This window comes from Balaenoptera physalus (genome assembly GCF_965194825.1).
Source record: "Balaenoptera physalus genome assembly, chromosome: 10".
Taxonomy (NCBI): Eukaryota; Metazoa; Chordata; class Mammalia; order Artiodactyla; family Balaenopteridae; genus Balaenoptera; species Balaenoptera physalus.
The window spans coordinates 111,414,478-111,433,106 of record NC_138889.1 but is presented as its reverse complement, the minus strand read 5'-3'; the positions used below and the strand labels follow the sequence as shown (position 1 = coordinate 111,433,106).

The 18,629-nt window shown below is 53.0% G+C and overlaps 1 protein-coding gene across 1 annotated transcript in view; it reads left to right on the top strand.

The window, feature by feature from the left end:
• The window catches only part of SHANK2 (SH3 and multiple ankyrin repeat domains 2), a 559,042-nt gene that overhangs the window by 142,334 nt on the left and 398,079 nt on the right, over window positions 1–18,629 (top strand). The window contains exon 9 of the mRNA XM_082476803.1: window positions 8,694–8,810. Coding sequence (XP_082332929.1) covers window positions 8,694–8,810 — 117 coding nt within the window. The remainder of the gene's footprint in view (window positions 1–8,693; window positions 8,811–18,629) is intronic.

Below are 18,629 nucleotides of genomic sequence, written 5' to 3'. Positions count from 1 at the left end.
AGAAGACAGGGTCACGTGGGGCGTCCCCCTGGGCCCATCCCCCTAGCCCGTCTGAAGGAAGAGCTGGGCCAGGTCAGCTCCACGCCTGATGTCCCGTTTAGTGATGTGTCTGAGGGCAGCCCACCCCGCCCCGCCTCCGCCATCATTGGGAAAGGAGCGTCCACAGAGCAGAGACGTTTAACTCCGGGTTTCCTTGAACGCCTGAGCCCTCCCAGGACGTGACGGGCCAAATGTGTATACGACCTGGGAACCAAACCATCCTACCTGAAAACGCCTACGTTCTTTTTTTCCCTAGATTTATCCACCCTTTAGACATGTTACTTTTGTTGTTTTGCAGAGTTCTTTTTGAACTCAAAGATGTGAATTCAGAGTATACTGTCCTTAAATGTGGGATTCGTGAGGGATGCAGGGAGAGCATTTGCCCCAAGCAGTCACGGCACTGGGGCAGTGTCCGAGTCCCCCAGGCGATGGGCCCTGGACCATACTGGGCACGGGGACGGTGTCCCAGATGATGGGACAGACCTCAGGCCTTCGCTGGCACAGATGGGAGGTTTATTGGCACCTTTTGGAAGAATCTCCAAGGACCCTGTATTTCCATATGCCAGGCATCTGCTCCTAAGCCCCTCTGTTAAATGTAGGTTTTTCTACTATTCAGGCCTGGTGAGGCCAACCCATCAGGAGATACCTGCCAGCGAGAATGGTTTGTTACTGACCCCGAGAAGAGGGGCACAGCCCACCACGCACGGCCACGCAGGGAAGGCAGAGGGGGGTATGCGCGCAGAGCCTTTACTGTGGTTTTCGAGGGAAGGAACAGGTGAGGCAGGACAAGGCAGGCTGAGTGACCTCAGTGGCCCTGGGGCACAGGGGCTGCCCTGTTGTCTGGGACCTGCCCTGGGTGCTTAGGACGGGCTGAGGGGCTGCCTATTGTCTGGGACCTGCCCTGGGTGCTTAGGACGGGCTGAGGGGCTGCCCTGTTGTCTGGGACCTGCCCTGGGTGCTTAGGACGGGCTGAGGGGCCCTGAGTGTGAGGGCCCCATAGAGGAGGGGTCAGGTGAGAACTCCGCATGGTGGTTTGTATTTGGAAGCTGTGCTCATGGCTGCGTCCTTTTCCGTCTCCGGGAATCAGCTCTTCCTGGCAGGGCAGCCCCTTCAGGGGAGCAGCCAGCAAGACCCCTGATGCCAGAGCATCAGAAACACAGAACACAAGGCAACGGAGTTTGTTCAGCCCAAATCCAGCTGAGTGACCCCTCAGCAGGGGGGGGCTCCGTGCCTCGACGACCTTGGAGAGACCTTGGAGAGCCCTTTGGGCCCTCTTGTCTCCTCCCGTCGCCCCCCTTCCTACCTGTTCTCCCCTCCCCCCTCAACCAGGCTAGTATTTCACCCCACTCCGTGCTGGGTTGGCCTCACACTGAGTCTGACTCCCTCATCGAATGCAGGTGACAGGCGTGGCCATCTCGCTGTCTCTTGGGACGGCTGCCCTGAGACGGAGGGTGACTGTGTGTGTTGGGGCCGTGGGGGTCACTTTCTTTGGTGCCGGCTCCCTGCCGTGGTTCCAGCCCCTGACACCCCCTGCGTGGATTCTGGTAGCACCAGAGCTACCCAACCTCCGGGGTCCCCGCCCCCCCGGCAACGCCTTTGCAGCTTGGAGACCTTCAGCCCGGTTGTCCCATCCTGCTCCGCCACCCCGCGTCACCCGTCAGGGTGCGTCCACCGCCCTCTAGTGGCGGGTTTCTTTTTCACGCAAGTCCTGCGGAAGCACCTGCGTGATCCAAGCCGCTGTCTTCACCTGCTCCGCCGTGCCCGTCAGGAGGGGATCGTGCAGGGGGCTCAGCGAGGAACCCCACACACTACCGTCCCCCCGCCCCCGGGTTATCACCCTCCGTCAGGGCTCACGTTCACCCAGCAGACGGTGTCCTCACCACCTTTTCACACCCCTCCAGCAGCCCTCGCAGACACCCTCGCTGGTCTCTGAGTTAGCCGGGCCCGGAGAGGGTGAGTGACCTGCCCGAGACTCCCAGAGCGCGGCTCCCGGCCAGAAGCCTGGTTCTTTTTCCGGCCTCCAGGGCTCTCAGACAGAAGCCACCCCTCTGATGACAAGGCACTTGTGGCAGAAGGAAGTAGAGGGCAGGTGGGTTTGCATCGCCTAGCTGGACTGATTCTGGCACTGCTGTCTTGGGGAAGCACCTCGGAGTTCTGGGGTCCACAACTCCCTCTGCATGGCAGCCGACAGCTCCTTCCCAGCCGGCTGGCTCCCCATCCTTCCAGGGCACCTGAGTGCCCGCAGCCTGACCTGCTCACAGGTGTTGCAGAAGGCTTGCTTGGCTTTCCGGGGCGTTGCCCGGGGCAGGTGTTTAATTGCAGAGGGAGGTCTTCACATCCAGCCCCCAGGCCCCGCGACTGGGGACGCCCGTCCCCTGAATGCTGACTTCGGAAGAGAAATTTTTTGAACTGTCTGCAAACCATCTTTCAACTTGTTATTCAGGTTACTCTAATTTTTTTCATTACAAAAGAAATATCTGCTCAACATGAAAGTCTTTAAAACTACGAAGAAACATAAAGAAGGAAGTAAAAAACACCCAAATGCATTCCCAGAACATGGTGGGCCAGATTACGGGGGCTTCACTGAAGGTTTTACTTGCTAAGTACTTTCACATCCACCGGGGCAGTGCCCGGCACCTAGCTCTGACCTGAGGGAGGGGGGTCTTGGCTGTCTCAGGACTTGAGGAAGAGTTGCTGGTGAAGCCAAGGTTCCTGAAGAGGACACCGTCCCCAGTGAGAGAACAGCTGCTTTGTCTTGTGTTTCCACACACCTTCGTGGGCAGCTATGCCCACAGGACTGGCCCACATGGGGCGTCTCGCTCCCTTCCTCCTTCCCTGATTCTGTCGATTCCATTTGGAGGATAAGTGAGATTTCCTCCTCTTGCTGTCAGTAGCGTATATTCTGGGCTGGGATTGCAAAACCCCCTCAACATGGCCTGGGTCACCTGAGCAAGTGGCTTACCCTCTCTGAGCTTCTTTGCTAATCTCTAAAGCTGGCTGAGTAACAATTCATAGAGCTCTCAAGACAGTTAAATGATGCATTGACTATAGCGCCTGGCATCTAGTAAGTGCTCAATAAGTGCTGGCCACGCCCCCATCATCACCACCATTGTCAGCATTATCATCTGGCCACGCCCCCATCATCACCATCGTCACCATCATTCTCATCTGGTCATGCCCGCATCATCACCATCATGGTCGTTATCATCTGACCACACCCCTATCACCATCATGGTCATTATCATCTGACCACACCCCCATCACCATCATGGTCGTTATCATCTGACCACGCCCCCATCACCATCATGGTCATTATCATCTGACCACGCCCCTGTCACCATCATGGTCATTATCATCTGACCACGCCCCCATTGCCATCATGGTCATTATCATCTGACCACGCCCCCATCACCATCATGGTCATTATCCTCTGGCCACGCCCCCATCACTGTCATCCTTATCATTGTCTTCAGGCCATGTCTGGTTTTGTCTGTGAGGAATGATACTGGGCAGTCAGAGAGCACTTAACCAATTTGCTCACAGGCCTTCACACTGGTCTCATTTGATTCCTGCAATGATTCTGTAAAGGATGTTTTATCATTTGGCCTTAACTTTGTTATTGGTTGCTATTTATTATTTATCATTTTCAAGTGAGGAGTTTTTTTTTGTTTTTGTTTTTTTTAATAAATTTATTTATTTATTTATTTTTTGGGTGTGTTGGGTCTTCGTTTCTGCGCGAGGGCTTTCTCCAGTTGCGGCGAGCGGGGGCCACTCTTCATCGCGGTGCGAGGGCCTCTCACTGTCGCGGCCTCTCCCGTTGCGGAGCACAGGCTCCAGACGCGCAGGCTCAGTAGTCGTGGCTCACGGGCTTAGTTGCTCCGCGGCATGTGGGATCTTCCCAGACCAGGGCTCGAACCCGCCTCCCCTGCATTGGCAGGCAGACTCTCAACCACTGCGCCACCAGGGAAGCCGCGGAGTTTTAACTTTAAGGAAATTACAGTTTTTGGCCACTGCTCCCTCCTGCCCCTCTTCCTCCCTGAGCTCACCCCTGCTCACCCTCAGCCCTGGGCTCCAAGTCCTCGGTGCTTCCCCTGACCCCACAGTAAGGGACAGGCCCCTGGGGAGGTTCCCTCATGGTGCTCGCAGCAGGGTGTGGTCCTGGGTCTCTCTGTGTGGGTGCTTACTGCATGCTAACTGTTCTGCTGTCATATCTCCAGCTTGTCTTATAAAGTACATATTATAGGAGAAAAGCCTAAGTGTGGTGTGGACTTAAATAATTTTGCTTGTGGCACTGAACCAAGCAGAAGCATTTGCAATGCAGTGAACTCCGCATTGCTCCAATTGCATTGCACAACCCCAGGGGGCGCTGTTACGCTTGCTGTAAATTTAGGCTTGTAGATTTATCCCAACAGGTGTCCAGCAGGTGGCAGTGAAGTGCTTGAAGGAAGGAGCACTCTTTTCCCTAATTTACACCAAATTATGTGTTTGGGGGGACGCTCAGCACAGGTGGGTGAATCCCAAATCCCAAATCTTGTGGGGCGTCTACTCCAAATACTCGTGCCCGGGAGATTTGCAGGCAGGAGATGTGGGGTAGAGCCCCACACATACATGCATTTTCCATAAAGCATTTCAAGAAAAAAATGGGTAAGCAATGTGAGCGTAAGAGGTGCTGTTTTGTTTCACATTCTGGTTACTCTCTGACCTCTGTCAATCCTTTTAATCTGTCTCCCAAGGGCCAGGGAGGACAACACCCTTTTCAAAAAAAGGACAAAGGGTTAGCACTGCTTATCTTGGGGGAGGACAAATTCTTACTTTGATAAGCTTTGAGGTCCTTATGTCAAGCAAGTACTAATTTTTTCTTTTATTTTTTTTTTAACTGTGAATGAGTATTTAATTTCAAACTTTAAGAGGAGTTGCAAAAGCAATACAGAGAACTCCCGTATTCCCTTCATTCAGAGACCACATTTGAGTTTTTCCCATTGTCCCAATAATGCCCATTACAGTAAAAGGATCCAGTCTGGGATCCTGCAGGAGCCCTTCCATCTGGGAGACTTCATCAGTCTTCCCTAGATTCTCTCAACGGACTCTTTGGAGGATTATGGGGTAGTCATTTTGGAGACTGTCTCCCAATTTGGGTTTGCTCAGTGTTTCCTCGTGATGAGATGCAAGGTGTGCATTTTTGCAGGAATATCATGGAAGGGACGTGTGTTTCTGGCAGTCCTGTTACGTGGTTTGCTGTTATTGGTGGTGTTCACTCTGACCCCCTGATCACAGGGAATCTGCCAGGTTCTCCACCATAGTTTTCTCTTCCCTTTGAAGTTAGTATTTTGTGGGATCTTTAGACTATTTTAGAAAACCCCTTTTCTCAACTCCCTCTCACCTGCTAGTTTTAGCACCCAATGGTATTTCTTGTCTGAATTAAGTAATTAATTGCTAAATGGAGATTTTCTACTCCCATCCTTGCTTCTCACACTAATTAGTTGGCTTTCTGTTATCAGGAAGAGCTTTCTCTTCTTATTTACTCACTTATTTGTAGCAATGTGGTTTCGTGGATTTCTATTTATTCAACAGGTAACCATCTGTTAATGTTGTCCCACTTTGGGTCCAGGGAGCCGCATCAAGATGGCCTGTGTGTCCTGTGGACACACCCCCATCCTTTCTTGAGCACTTCCTTTCCTTCTGGCTCAACAAGGTATTCCAAGCTCATCTCATTCTTTTCCTGCCTCAGCCCTGGAATCGGCCATCTCTGTAAGAAGCCCTGGTTCTTTTGAGTTCAGTAAGTCCCTTACATACGAACCTTCAAGTTGCGAGCTTTCAAAGATGAGAATGTGTGTTCGCATGTCCAGTCACGTAACTTAGTTCCCGTGTCTGGCGTTATCTGCAACCTAGGCTAACTTTGTTGGACTTACGAACAAATTGGACTTACGAATGCCCTCTCAGAACTGAACTTGTTCATGTGTAGGGGGACTTACTGTATAGAGTGGTATTTAGAACCCAAGATCCGAGTATTAAGGTGCTCACTGCTGATCCCAGCCCCTCTCAGGAGGGGGAGTTAGGGACACACGTCCTTGCACGTCCACGTGTGCACACATTTACTTTTTTGCTTTTCTCTATATTGAAAACTATGTGCTTATACTGATACCTCTTTTTCCTGTCCAGTATCACAGAGTTTATTCTGGTTTTCTCCTGCACCGGATTAGTAACTCCCTTTCTTTGACAGTGGGAAACCTGCTCCCATTTTCCTTCATTCATTTACCTGTTGCTCAGCCCCCCTGAATGCAGCCAGTCTGCTGACTGGTCTGGCCAGCACCTTGCTCAGATTCCCTTCACACTTCCCCGTCTGCCAGGCTGCTTCCTCAGCAAGTATGGCTTCTATCACCCAACAGCTGGTGGTTTAAAAGAAGAGACATGCAAAGAAGAACCTTTAAAAAAGTGAATGGTAGAATTTAAGACTGTGGGATTACAGGAGATTTTTTTGTTTCAGCACCTGTCTGATTTTTCTGGTTTCCTTGTTTTCAAACAATAGGCTTGGAGAAAGAAGCCCTTGAGGGGGATTCTTTCCCTGACAGTCCGCCCAGAGTAAAAGGCTCTATTTTACCTATTTGCATTGATCCTATTGTAACCCTTGGTGGGGAGAACGTGAACACTATCCTGATGATGTAATGTAAAACCTCACAATTTCAGATTAACCAGGGGAAGAGGAAGGGTGAGTCTGGAGTGATTGTAAAAATGTTTTTTACGCTAACGCAGCTCTCTTTGTTTTTGACTACAGGACAATTCAGTTAAGCCATAACACAGTCTTGCCTCCTGGAAGTCCTTTGGAGAGAGTTGATTAGCCAGGGCTCCTTCAATTTAAGGAACAAAAATCCCAACTCAAACTGGCTTAAGGGGAAAATGAAAGTTATGCCTAGGCTTACGTCCTGAAAAACCCAGGCACAGTTGTAGCTGAGAGGGGTCCACAGGGCATCTGTTGCTTGGCCTTGTGTGTGTGTGTGTGTATGTGTGTGTGTGTGTGTGTCTTGTTTTCTCTCTCCTTCCTTTAGCTCCCACTTCTCCCTTCCTCTGCGTTGGTGGCCCCAGCAGCTCCGGGCTTCTGTGGCTTTTTTGCTGGCCACCTTGGAGGAAAGAGAGAACTTCATTTTCTCAGTGGTTCTGACAAATGTTCCAGTCTCGTCTTCACAGGCCCCCAAGAGTCACTTGGGCATCCCCAGCCCACGCCTGTGGCCAGTAGATAGAATGTTCTGTGTCCACTGCAGGCATGGGGGGTGGGGCAGGCCCCCAGACCTCTGGGAGTGAGGTTGGGCGGTCCCCGGAGGAAGAGGCAAGCGCTGTCGCCACAAGAAGGGAAGGCGCGGGTGGGCAGGGAAAAGCAACCGTATCTTCCGTAACGATCTGCTCTGTAGACGGGTGAGATGATTTTACGGCAGCACAGGGGTTGTAAGTGGATGTTTCCCAGGGTTTTTATTAAAGCTCATCCAATTACTAGTCCCCATGTCTTCCCTGTCATCTCTCCTCTCTATTAATTGGCGAGGTGTAGCTCTTTCTCGTGGACTGTGCCGAGGTGAAACGCCCCCCAATCTGTCTCAGTTATCGGAAAGGCAGGATTACTGAGCTCTTCTTCCTCTGGCTACCGTGCAGCCCAGCCCGGACCACCCACAGCTGCCTGGCCTGGCCTGGCCGGCCGTCTCCCCGCCGGGTGCTTCCCCACCCTCGGTGTGAGCAGTTCTGGGTCAGCACCCCCGCTTCCTGCCTTTCACGTCTCCCTATCCGGTTGTCACCCCACCAGAGGGACAGTGGGTCTTACGCCCTTGGCACTGCCCATCGCTGGGTGCCCAGGAAATGCCGGTGGATGGGTTGGGGTGAGTCGGATATGACTTGCTTCCCAAGGTCAAGGGTTGCTCCAGCATCGAGCGGCATGTGCTGGACCTGGACGGCAGCCCCCTTGGTCACAGTACGGGGCCCTCCCTGCTCCCTGTGAGCTGCAAGGGGTGGGGGGCAGCTGGCCTGGCCCCAAGCATCACTGGGGGTCCTTTCAGGCCCCTTATTCATGTGACTCTCATGAGAACCCTGGGAAGAGTAGGGTTTCCATTTACACATGAAGACAGAGGCTCAGTGAAAGTTCTGGAAAACGAGGCCAGATCTGGTTGACCCCAGAGCCCTGTCGGCTCATAAATCGCACGTCACCTCCTAGAAGGGCTCAGAAAAGGGTGGGGCTGCCCCTTGCCTTGAGGAGGACAGGCGGGATCTCTTCCCAGGACACAGCCGGGTCCATGCACCGCTCCCGGCTGTTTTCACGCCTCCTTCCGGGGCGGGGGGGAGCTTGGATGAACAAGGCCTGGGACGGAGCATCCTGGTCTGCATTTCCTGGGGCAGGTCGCTGAGGCCAGGGGCAAAGACATGCCCTGGTCTCTCTGGGCTTCCCAGGCCTCGGGGCTGAATGGAAGGAACGGGGGCCCCTTTGCAGACCCCCCCGTCGAACAGCTGGGCACAGTCCTCAAACCCAATACGAGCTCCTTCTCCTGATTCCCCAGGGGTCTGAGGTGTGGGACCTGGTCCAGAATGGGGGCTAGGCTGCGTTGGCCACACCGTTGGTTCTGGGGGCGCTCGGTGCATCCCGGGCAGCTCCCGGTTCACAGCGTGGACTCTCATTTCAGGCCTGCAGGTACGGACACGTGCAGCACCTGGAGCACCTGCTCTTCTACGGGGCCGACATGGGGGCCCAGAACGCCTCGGGGAACACTGCCCTGCACATCTGCGCCCTCTACAACCAGGTCAGTGAGCAGGGCAGCTGCCCCACACCCCCCATAACCACGTGGGCGCCGGGGCCAGGGCTGTGCTGAGTGCTTTGCAGGTGGATGTGCAGCTCCAGCTGCCGGCACAAAGTCCCACAGACGGGGCGGCTTAAACAGCAGACGTTTATTTCTCACAGTCCTGGCTGGATGTCCCAGATCAAGGTGCCAGCCTGCTTGGTTCCAGGAGAAGGTTGTCTTCCTGGTTTGGGTTTGCATGACCCCTCTCACTGTGTCCTTACATGTGGAGAGAGAGGAAGTGCACTGGTGTCTCTTCTTCTAAGGACACTAATCCTGTCAGATCGGGGCCCCACCCTCATGACCTCATTTAACCTAATCACCTCCTAAAGACCCATCTCCAGATACAGTCACATTGGGAGGTTACGGCTACAACATAGGAATCTGGGGAGGCACACTCAGTGCAGAGCAGGGAGTGGTCCTCACCTGCTTCTTTGAGAGTGGTTATACCTGTTGTAGAGAAGAAAACTGAGTCACAGGAAGTGAGAGGAGGGTCCTGGGGCACAGCTGGTACAGTCAGAGATGGGCATCGAAATCCCCATGGCTGAGGGTGCAGACTCTGCGGTTATGGTGTCACACGTACCCCACGGGGGGTCTCTACTTGGGGGGGCAGGGTGGAGCCATGAAATGGGGAAGGGTGTGGCTGACAGAGCCCCCAAGACAGTTATGGTGCCCCACCAGACCCCAACAGGACCACCATGAAACAGAGGCAAGCCTTACATCACTACATGTACAAACATGTCCCCAGTGGGCTTTTTCTTTTTAATTCCTCTTTAATTGTGGCTAAATATGTAAAACATAACAAACATTTGACCGTCTTAACTATTTTTAAGCATGCAGTTCAGTGCATTGACTGCACTCACATTATTGTATGACCATCCCCTCCATCCCTCTCCAGAACTTTCCATCCTCCCAAACTGACACTCTGTCCTCATTTTAAACACTCCCCCTGCCCTCCCCAGCCCCTGGCGCCCACCAGCTACTTTCTGTCTCTGTGGATTTGACTCCTCTAGGGACCTCATGGGAGTGGAATCACACAGGATTTGTCCTTTTGTGTCTGGCTTATTTCTCTGAGCATAATGTCCTCAAGGTTTATCCACGTTGTAGCCTGTGACAGGATTTCCTTCCTTTTTAAGGCTGAGTAATCTTCCATTGTGTGGATGGACCACATTTTGTCCGTTCATCCGTCAGGGGACATGGGTCGCCTCCACCTCTTGGCTGTTGTGAATAGTGATGCTGTGAACGTGCAAATCTCTCTTCAGGACCCCGCTCTCACTACTTTTGGGGACACACCCACAAGTGAAGCCTCGATGAGAACAATTTGTACAAAGCCCACAGTCTTCTGTGTGAGATGGACTGAAAACCAAGGCGAGCTGGGAGTCAGTGTGCTCGGGAAGCAGCGGGGGTGGGATGTAACTCCTGCCCCCAGGCATGCCTCCTAAATGACGGGGCACACACCCCGTGCAGTGTGACCACTGGGCTACCGCATGGGGAGTGAAGCTGGGAGCCTCTGGTCCTGCCGAGAGGCAGGGGGAGGCCAGAAGTCGGCAGGGGGCCACGTGGAGGGGTGTGGGAAGGGGCTGGCTCCCCGGAGATGGGTTGGGGCACTACTTCAGGGGGTGGTGTCAGTTTCCTTGGTGCCTGAAGTCAAGATAGTTCCTGGACATCACTAGTAAGGGCTCCTCTGTCCTTTCTTCTTTTATTCTTCTCTTTCTCTGATTTCAAGGAACTTAAGGTCTGGAGGGGGGAAGTGTGGACACTCCACAGAGCAGCTGAGCAAAATAGAGGTGGGGGGTCCACCACCTAGAGGAACACAGGGGAAATCATGGATGAGGGTGACTGCCGGGGGCCCCTAAGCTGTGTGCACTCTGCTTATCCTCTCTCTGCCATCCAATCCAAAGCAATGGTTCCATCTTTTTGAGTGAAATCTCCAGCCTTTGCCTATACCCAAGTCCTTTCCCTGCTCACTCCATGGCTACTCCATCCTAGGCCCGTCCAGCCACTCTGTAATCCCACTTTGCTTCTAGCTATTGAACCCTCCTAGATTCTTTGCCCTAGAAAACTCCTATGCATCCTTCAAAACCCAACTGAGATATCCTGCCCTCAGTCAAGCCTTTCCTTGATGAACCCCTGATAGAGTTAGTTGTACTTTTTACTCTGTAGCCCTTTGCAGTACAGCCAGGGTGAACTGCCCAGGATCAGGTCTTTATTAGGCCTTACCTGTCTTCCCTACGGGCATCCCCTCCCCACTTGGGCCCACCTTCTCAGGGGCGTAAACCACCATCTTTCAGGGTGTCCCCTGCTCCTGGCACAGGAGAGCAGCTCAGCCAGATGTGGTTGGGGAAGAATTTCAGTTTGACTCCAAGGAGTATTCTGAGAGCTGCTGGCCAGCTCCTCAATGAAAGCATACTGATGGGATTTGCACGCAGCTGGGGCCCTAGGTGTTCCAAGGCATTTGGATGTTGGAATGGCTTTATGAGCATGGAGAGATCTTGCTCAGCTGCACTAGAAAAACACACATCGTGAGCCTTGGCTTTGGCTGGTAAAACATCTGTGCCAACGTGTGCTTCTTAATTATTGCCTTAGAGGGGAAAAACATTCCTTAATTGTCCCCAGTTGATTTTAAGCATATTTTGTCATGAAAAAAAAACCAAAAAACAAAACCCAGAAAACCATGTTTTCTGTCTCTTGAAATAATGGTGGGCAAGATGGTCTTTGAACATGTTACCTTTCTATTAGAAAAGGTCAGGACGTGTCGGGAATCTGAATTCTGAGTTATTCGTGGTGCTGGGTTTGACTGGTGTCACTCTGCATCCTCCAGATCTGTGCCCACCCTCGGCTGATGACGGCAGGGGGGCCCAGAGCTGCCCAGGGCTCTCAGGAAAACCCCTCCACTCCTGCCTTAGATTAGAGGGTCCAGCAGACTTTTTCTGTAAAGAGTCACTTAGTAGATATTCTGGCTTTTCGACCACGTGGACTTCTTCAGAGCTACTCAACTCTGCCACTGCAGTGTGAACTTAACCACAGATGATAATGTGTGGCTATGCGCCAATAAAACTTTATTTATAAACAGGCCAATAAAACTTTATTTATAAAACTTTATTTATAAAACAGGCTCCTTTCAAGCTCAGTCCAGGTTAGCCTGTGGGCCCCAGTTTGCCAGGCCCGGCCGGGCATAGCAGGCTGCATCGGTCCTCTCACCAGACGTAAGGTAAGGACAGACTCCCTGCTCCAGGGCTGAGTGCCTTCCTCCTAGCATGCCAGGGAGGCCCCGTCAGGGAGTGAGAGCTGTCCCCTCTCCAGGGTCCTGGGACCTTCGGGGCCAGCCTACTGCTGTCCATCTGTCCCTCTGTGACAACATGGGTAGACGTGCCTTTGGTGGTATCTCCTGTTTTGGACACCCTGCCTTGCATTGTGTCCCAGGGGCCATCACAGAAGGTCACAGACTGGTGCTTGGTGGCCCCATAGCCCCTGGACAGCATGTCCAGTTGGGAGTCAGCAAGTGTTCTGGGATCCAGCCTCATTAATCCCTCGTGCCCCTCCCTGGGATGCTAGTGTGACCTTTAATCTTTTCCCTCAGCCCCGCCCCAGCCGTTGAGGCATCTCACTGATGTACTAAGAGAAGCCGGTCCATTTGGCCTCTCAGTGTGATTCAGAGGTGCATAGCTCCGTACACACTAGCGTCCTTGTGATGACCTGTCCAAGAGGAATGGAGGGAGGGATGGAGGTCCCTGAGCCTTTGTCTGGTGCACCCGGCAATGGTACCTAACCCGAAGCCCTGTCCTCCCCAAGTCACCGGTGTGCTGGCGTCCTCGCTGTGTCCACTTTCTCTTTCTACATACATGGGATGTGTATGGCTGTGTGAGGCCAGGCTCAGGGCCAACAAGAGAAACCGCTCTGCAACTTCAAGCAGAAAGGGGTGCCATACAGGGCACTCTGGGGGGTAATGTTGAGAAGTGGACTGTCCCAGGTGTGGGGACACAGTGCCTTTGGGTCAGGATGGGAGTCAGGGAGAGGCACTAAGAAGCAGCCTCAAGGTAGAGTTGCAATGCAGGGAGACGTGGCAGTCTGGGTTTCATAAAATCCCTCCTCTGTAATATGGAGATAATTATACCTAACTCGCAGGGTTGCTAAGAGGCTTAAAATAGAAAGCAAACATATGGCATGCCTGGCACACGGCAGATTTTCAGTAAGAGTGGCTGTAATGGTGATGATGGTGATGATGATGATGGTGGTGGTGATGATGATGGTGATGATGATGATGGTGATGATGATGATGGTGACTATGGTGATGATGATGATGGTGACTATGGTGATGATGATGATGGTGATGATGATGATGATGGTGATGATGATGGTGATGATGATAATGATGGTGATGATGATGGTGATGATGATGATGGTGACTATGGTGATGATGATGATGGTGACTATGGTGGTGATGATGGTGATGATGATGATGATGGTGATGATGATGGTGATGATGGTGATGATGATGGTGATGATGATGATGAGGATGGTGATGATGATGATGGTGATGATGGTGGTGATGATGATGGTGATGGTGGTGATGATGATGATGATGATGGTGATGATGGTGATGATGGTGATGGTGACGATGGTGATGATGATGGTGGTGTTGATGAGGAGGAGGATGGTGATGATGATGATGGTGATGATGGTGGTGATGATGATGATGGTGGTGATGATGATGGTGATGGTGGTGATGATGATGATGATGATGGTGATGATGGTGATGGTGATGATGGTGATGATGATGGTGGTGTTGATGATGATGATGGTGATGGTGATGATGATGGTGATGATGGTGGTGTTGATGATGATGGTGATGGTGATGATGATGATGATGATGATGATGATGATGGTGATGATGATGGTGATGATGATGATGGCGATGGTGGTGATGATGGTGATGATGATGGTGGTGTTGATGATGATGGTGATGGTGATGATGATGATGGTGATGGTGATGATGATGATGATGATGGTGATGATGATGGTGATGATGATGATGATGAGGATGGTGATGATGATGGTGATGATGGTGATGATGATGATGGTGACTATGGTGATGATGATGGTGACTATGGTGATGATGGTGATGATGGTGATGATGCTGATGATGCTGATGGTGATGATGGTGATGATGGTGATGATGGTGATGATGATGATGAGGATGGTGATGATGATGATGGTGATGATAGTGATGATGATGATGGTGACTATGGTGATGATGGTGATGATGGTGATGATGATGGTGATGATGGTGATGATGGTGATGATGATGGTGATGATGATGATGGTGGTAATGGTGATGTTGACGGTGAAGGTGGTGATTAGGATGGTGATGGTGATACTGCCCATACTGCTGTTAATTTGACTTACGAAGCTTCTCATTAAATATGAAAGCATCAAGTTTATGGATTGATTGTGTGTTCTATCAATTTTAGGCAGACCTCATCTGTACACTTCCAGTAAAACACATGGTGATCGGAATATTCTCTCTTCTTCTCTTATGAAATCAACTAATTAGGGCTTTGATTGTAAGCAACAAATTGCATCTAATCTACCAACTCCCTTGGTCTGTTGCTGGCTTTCCAGGAGCCCCAGAGGGAGGGACGCAGCCTGGTGTTTGTTTTTCCACCGTGGATAAGGAAGGAAGGGAAGGAGTATTAAATATCAAAGGTTACTAGGCCGGGCCAATTTGTCTGGAAGATAGAAAAATAAACCCTGCCTCTCTGGAGCAGGCCTCTTGATTCTAGTGAGAGCCAAAGTAAAGAGACAGGCTGTGTTCTGTTTGTGCCTCTGTGCCCTGTCCGAATCCCACAGAGCAGTCATCGTAGTAGCTGATGGGGGCCTCCGTGGGGGCCATCACAAGGGTAATCATCCCCTGGGCGTTGAGGGCGTGTAGAAAGGCGTCCCCACGGTCCTTCCCCTTAGATCCCCCCGACGAGCCTTTGGTGGCTACTGTAGGTTGTCATTCCCTCGTACAGGCCAGGAGATGCAGGTTTGGGCCAAAGCAGCTTAGCTGGTAAATGCCAAAGCTGGGCTTCGAAACCCACCCTGTATTTCTCCTCCCCCAGGCTTTGGGGACACGTTCCTGTAACCCCTCGACTGGGGGGAGGATGGAGCTCCACTGGTCACAAGTCAGGTGGAGGTGCGTGCCACGGCGCGTGTGCTGCATGGTCTTTGGGGCACCACCCTTCAAAGGAGGGTTGGTCTGTGGAGCCAGGTTCCAACGTCGCTCTGGTGACATCAACTTCCCAGCTCTTTACGCTTTAAAATTTTCCTGATCGTACGCATCTAGGCTCTTCTTGGGCTTATGCCTACTTGGACAGGCTCCTTTCAAGGGATCATTTAAACAGGAAATGAGTTCCTGACTTATCATTTGGAGTGCTGAGTAGTTCACGTCTGTGATACTTACGCGATGACGGCCTCGGTGCAGTGGGAATGAGAGCTCCGGGGGCGGGGGGACTTGGAAATCCGGAGTTGAAGCCGGCCCATCCTGGGTAATTTGAGGCAAAACGCTCAGAGCGCCTGTCTTGGCCCTTCCTCCTCCATCTTTGGGCCGCGTGCGCATGCGCAGGCGCCGCCGTCTCCTCCGCGTGTTGCCTCGGCTGCACGAGCGCGTCCGCCTTCACTTCTCAACACGTCTGCACCGCAGGTCTCGTCCAGACCTTGCTGGACTCGCGGCCTCCACTTCCTGCCCCTGTTCTCTTACAGGACACTCCGGCCAGACTCCACCCCTTCTCGCTCGGGGCAGCGGGTGGCATCGCCGCGGTCCCGCCTTGTCCCCACGCAGCTCAGCCGCTCCGGGGCATCTTCTCTTGGCGTCCGTGCCGCCCACTCCGTTGCCCCAGTTCTCCCCACGGTGACCCCAGGCAGGCCTGTCTGTGTCCTTAGGTACCTTCCAGAAAACACTGCCGGCTGGGTCCCAAGGTGCCGACTCATCTCTCCCCTGGCGGTGATGTCCACCCCCTGGCGACATCCCCGTGGCGACAGCGTGGGTGGCTCCAATAACGGCTCCTCCCCCTGTGTACAGAGTGCCCGACTCTCCGTGGCTCCAGCCTGAAGTCTGGGTGGCCTTCCTGGTCCTCACGACCCCTCTCCCAGGTCTGGTCAGCTCCCTTCTGTCCCCTCCCAGCCTGGCCCAGGCCACTGGCATCCTTGCCCTGGACCGCTGCATTCGCCCCCCCCTCCCCAACCCGTCTCCTGCCTCCCAGTCTTTATTCCCTCACTTTCTGCAGGACACTGGAGTGGCTTTGTGCCACGTGGGTCAGTCTGCGTTCCCCGTGACCCAGAAGGCCCTTGTCGCTCCACCCCCAGCTCCTCTCCAGCCCGCTGGCCCCGGCTTCCTGCAGCCCCGGGGCCTTTGCACTTGCTGCTTCCTCTGCCAGGAACGCTTCCCCCCTTTGCCACATGGCTCTTGCCTCGAGGCTGAGGCTCAGCTTGGAGGCCACCGCCTCAGGGAGGCCTTCCCTGACCACCCGCCCTCACTTCCTCCGTCACATGACCGTCTCTTATGGTTTGTGTGGTGCTCTGTGTCCCCAGGGGCTGGGATGGTACACGGCATGGCCGACACTCAGTACCGACTCGTTGCTTGCATGCATGAATACATTTTTGGGGCCTGCGTCTTCATGTATAAGATGAAAGCGATGGCACCTGGGCTCCTGCAGGGGGTGGTGACCCCAGGGGCTGCATGCCTTGACCAGGACAGGGCGACCCTCGAGGTGCTCGGGGAGGAGAGGAGGGTGCGTTTGTTAAGGGTCATTTCTCCGCAAGTCGTGCCCAGAAGATAATTGGATATTCTTCCTGATGCCTTGGCCCTCAAAACACACAGATTGTATCTGTACTTGATGGACTTGTTTAAAAGGCCGAAGACACACCTCCCTCACAAGGGAACTCGGGCAGCTAGCGGCCGTGCAAGGGAAGAGCTAGGCTTCCATTAGCAATGCCTCTGGGCCGCAACTTCTCCTTTTCCTCCCTTTCTGAAGCCGCAGTTTTTCACTTAATCCTTCCTGGCCTCTGCTGCCTTACCTGCGAAATGGGCCTCCTACTAGCCCCTTGCGGGGATGCTGTGAGGGTGGAATCAAGGAGCAGGTAGATGTGTTTTCTGAACTGCAAAGCATCCGTGCATGCACACAGACACACGCACACACATACCTGTACTTACATGCACACACGTGTGCACACATGTGCGCAGAGATGCGCGTGCACACACACCTTGCCCACGTGCACACACACGTGCCTGTGTACACACACACACACACACACACACAGTGTCATTGTTTAGAAGCCCCGTGAACCACTTGCCCTTCGGTTTTGAAATCGCTCTCCGGGACGTGCTCTCCCTTTGAAGTCTGGTAAATATTAGAGTGGGGGGGTGTGTGCCTTCAGGTTGGTTAATATTGACTCAGAGTTGTCCGTCCGTGGGTGAGCAGGAGTCTTCTGGGATCCTGGCTGCATTCCTCCCGGGACAGTGTGCCTGGCAGTGCCTGGGAAGGGTTTATTCTTAGCTTCATAGGAAACCAACCTCCTTTCTGATGGGAATTTTCAGTGGAAGTCCTTGCTGAGCGTTGGGGAGCGTTTACAAGGAGTTGCCGAGTCAGGCTCTTGTTCGGGGTCCTGATAGGCCAGGTAGCTCTGGGCATCTGAGGATGCTCAGCTGGCTGGTCCTCCCAGGCTGCCCTGGAGTTGGGCCAGGGCACACTTAGGCCCAGTGTGAATTCGTTTCAGGGTGAGACCCCCAGGCAGCCTTCAGGTCCCCTGAGCCCCTGGTGGGGTCTCCCCTGCTTGCTGCCTCAGGAATTGACTGTTTCTTCTCTCTCACCTGCACGCCCACACCCCAAATGTAACCTGCCAACGTTCCACCCATCTCCCGGCTCTGTGTGCCCTCTGTGCCAGGACTCTCTCAAACATCCTCGGCTTTTTTTCTCTCATTGCAAACGTTGCTTGCTGAGGCATGATAACACGGTCATTTTAATTAATTAAATTAATTTACTTCGGGTTGTAATTAACAAGATCCAGCCAGGTGTAATTCAAGGGGAGAAAGGGATGCTGGAGCAGGTTCTGGAAACCCAGCCAGGGGTAGGGAGGCTGGGGCAGGACTGGAAAACTCAGGGGTCTGTGTTTGAATAGAACTTGATTTACAGAACCAGCCGAGCGGGAGTTGAGACTGGAATGAAATGACAAGACCCGGGCACGGTCTTCACCGGCCTTCAGTCCACTTGAAGTAACGCCTGGGACTCTTCTTTTAAACCCTGGGTTTCACTGTACCCCAGATATGAAAGGTGTGTTTGCCAAGCATAGTACATCTTTTTAAATTTTCTTAAATGCTTTTAGTTACTCAAAGCACTGGACGAAGGCACGCTCATGGAAAAGGTGCAAACAGTGTAGACAGAGTCTCAGGTTTCCCTGCAGTTTCCACCCCTATATTGTGGTGCAGGTCCTGCCCACCATCTGAACCCGGGCACGAACTCACACACTCATGGCTGTTTCAGGACACAGCGGGGCTCCTGGCGAGTGTTTGCTCCCACTGTCTTTTTCTCGCCTAACCTCTATCTTCAAGTGTTCTTCACGCCACCCCACGGGGGCTGTCCTCGCTCCTGACAGCCCCATGTCCCTCTGCCCCTCTTTGGGGACCCACCCCGACGTGGTCCCCGGGCCCTCTCTTTGCCCACAGCGGTCCACGAAGGCAGCCTCCTCCAGGCCCATGCAGCAGTCGCCCCTAAGTCTGCAGTGACCCTCACAGCCACCCAAGGG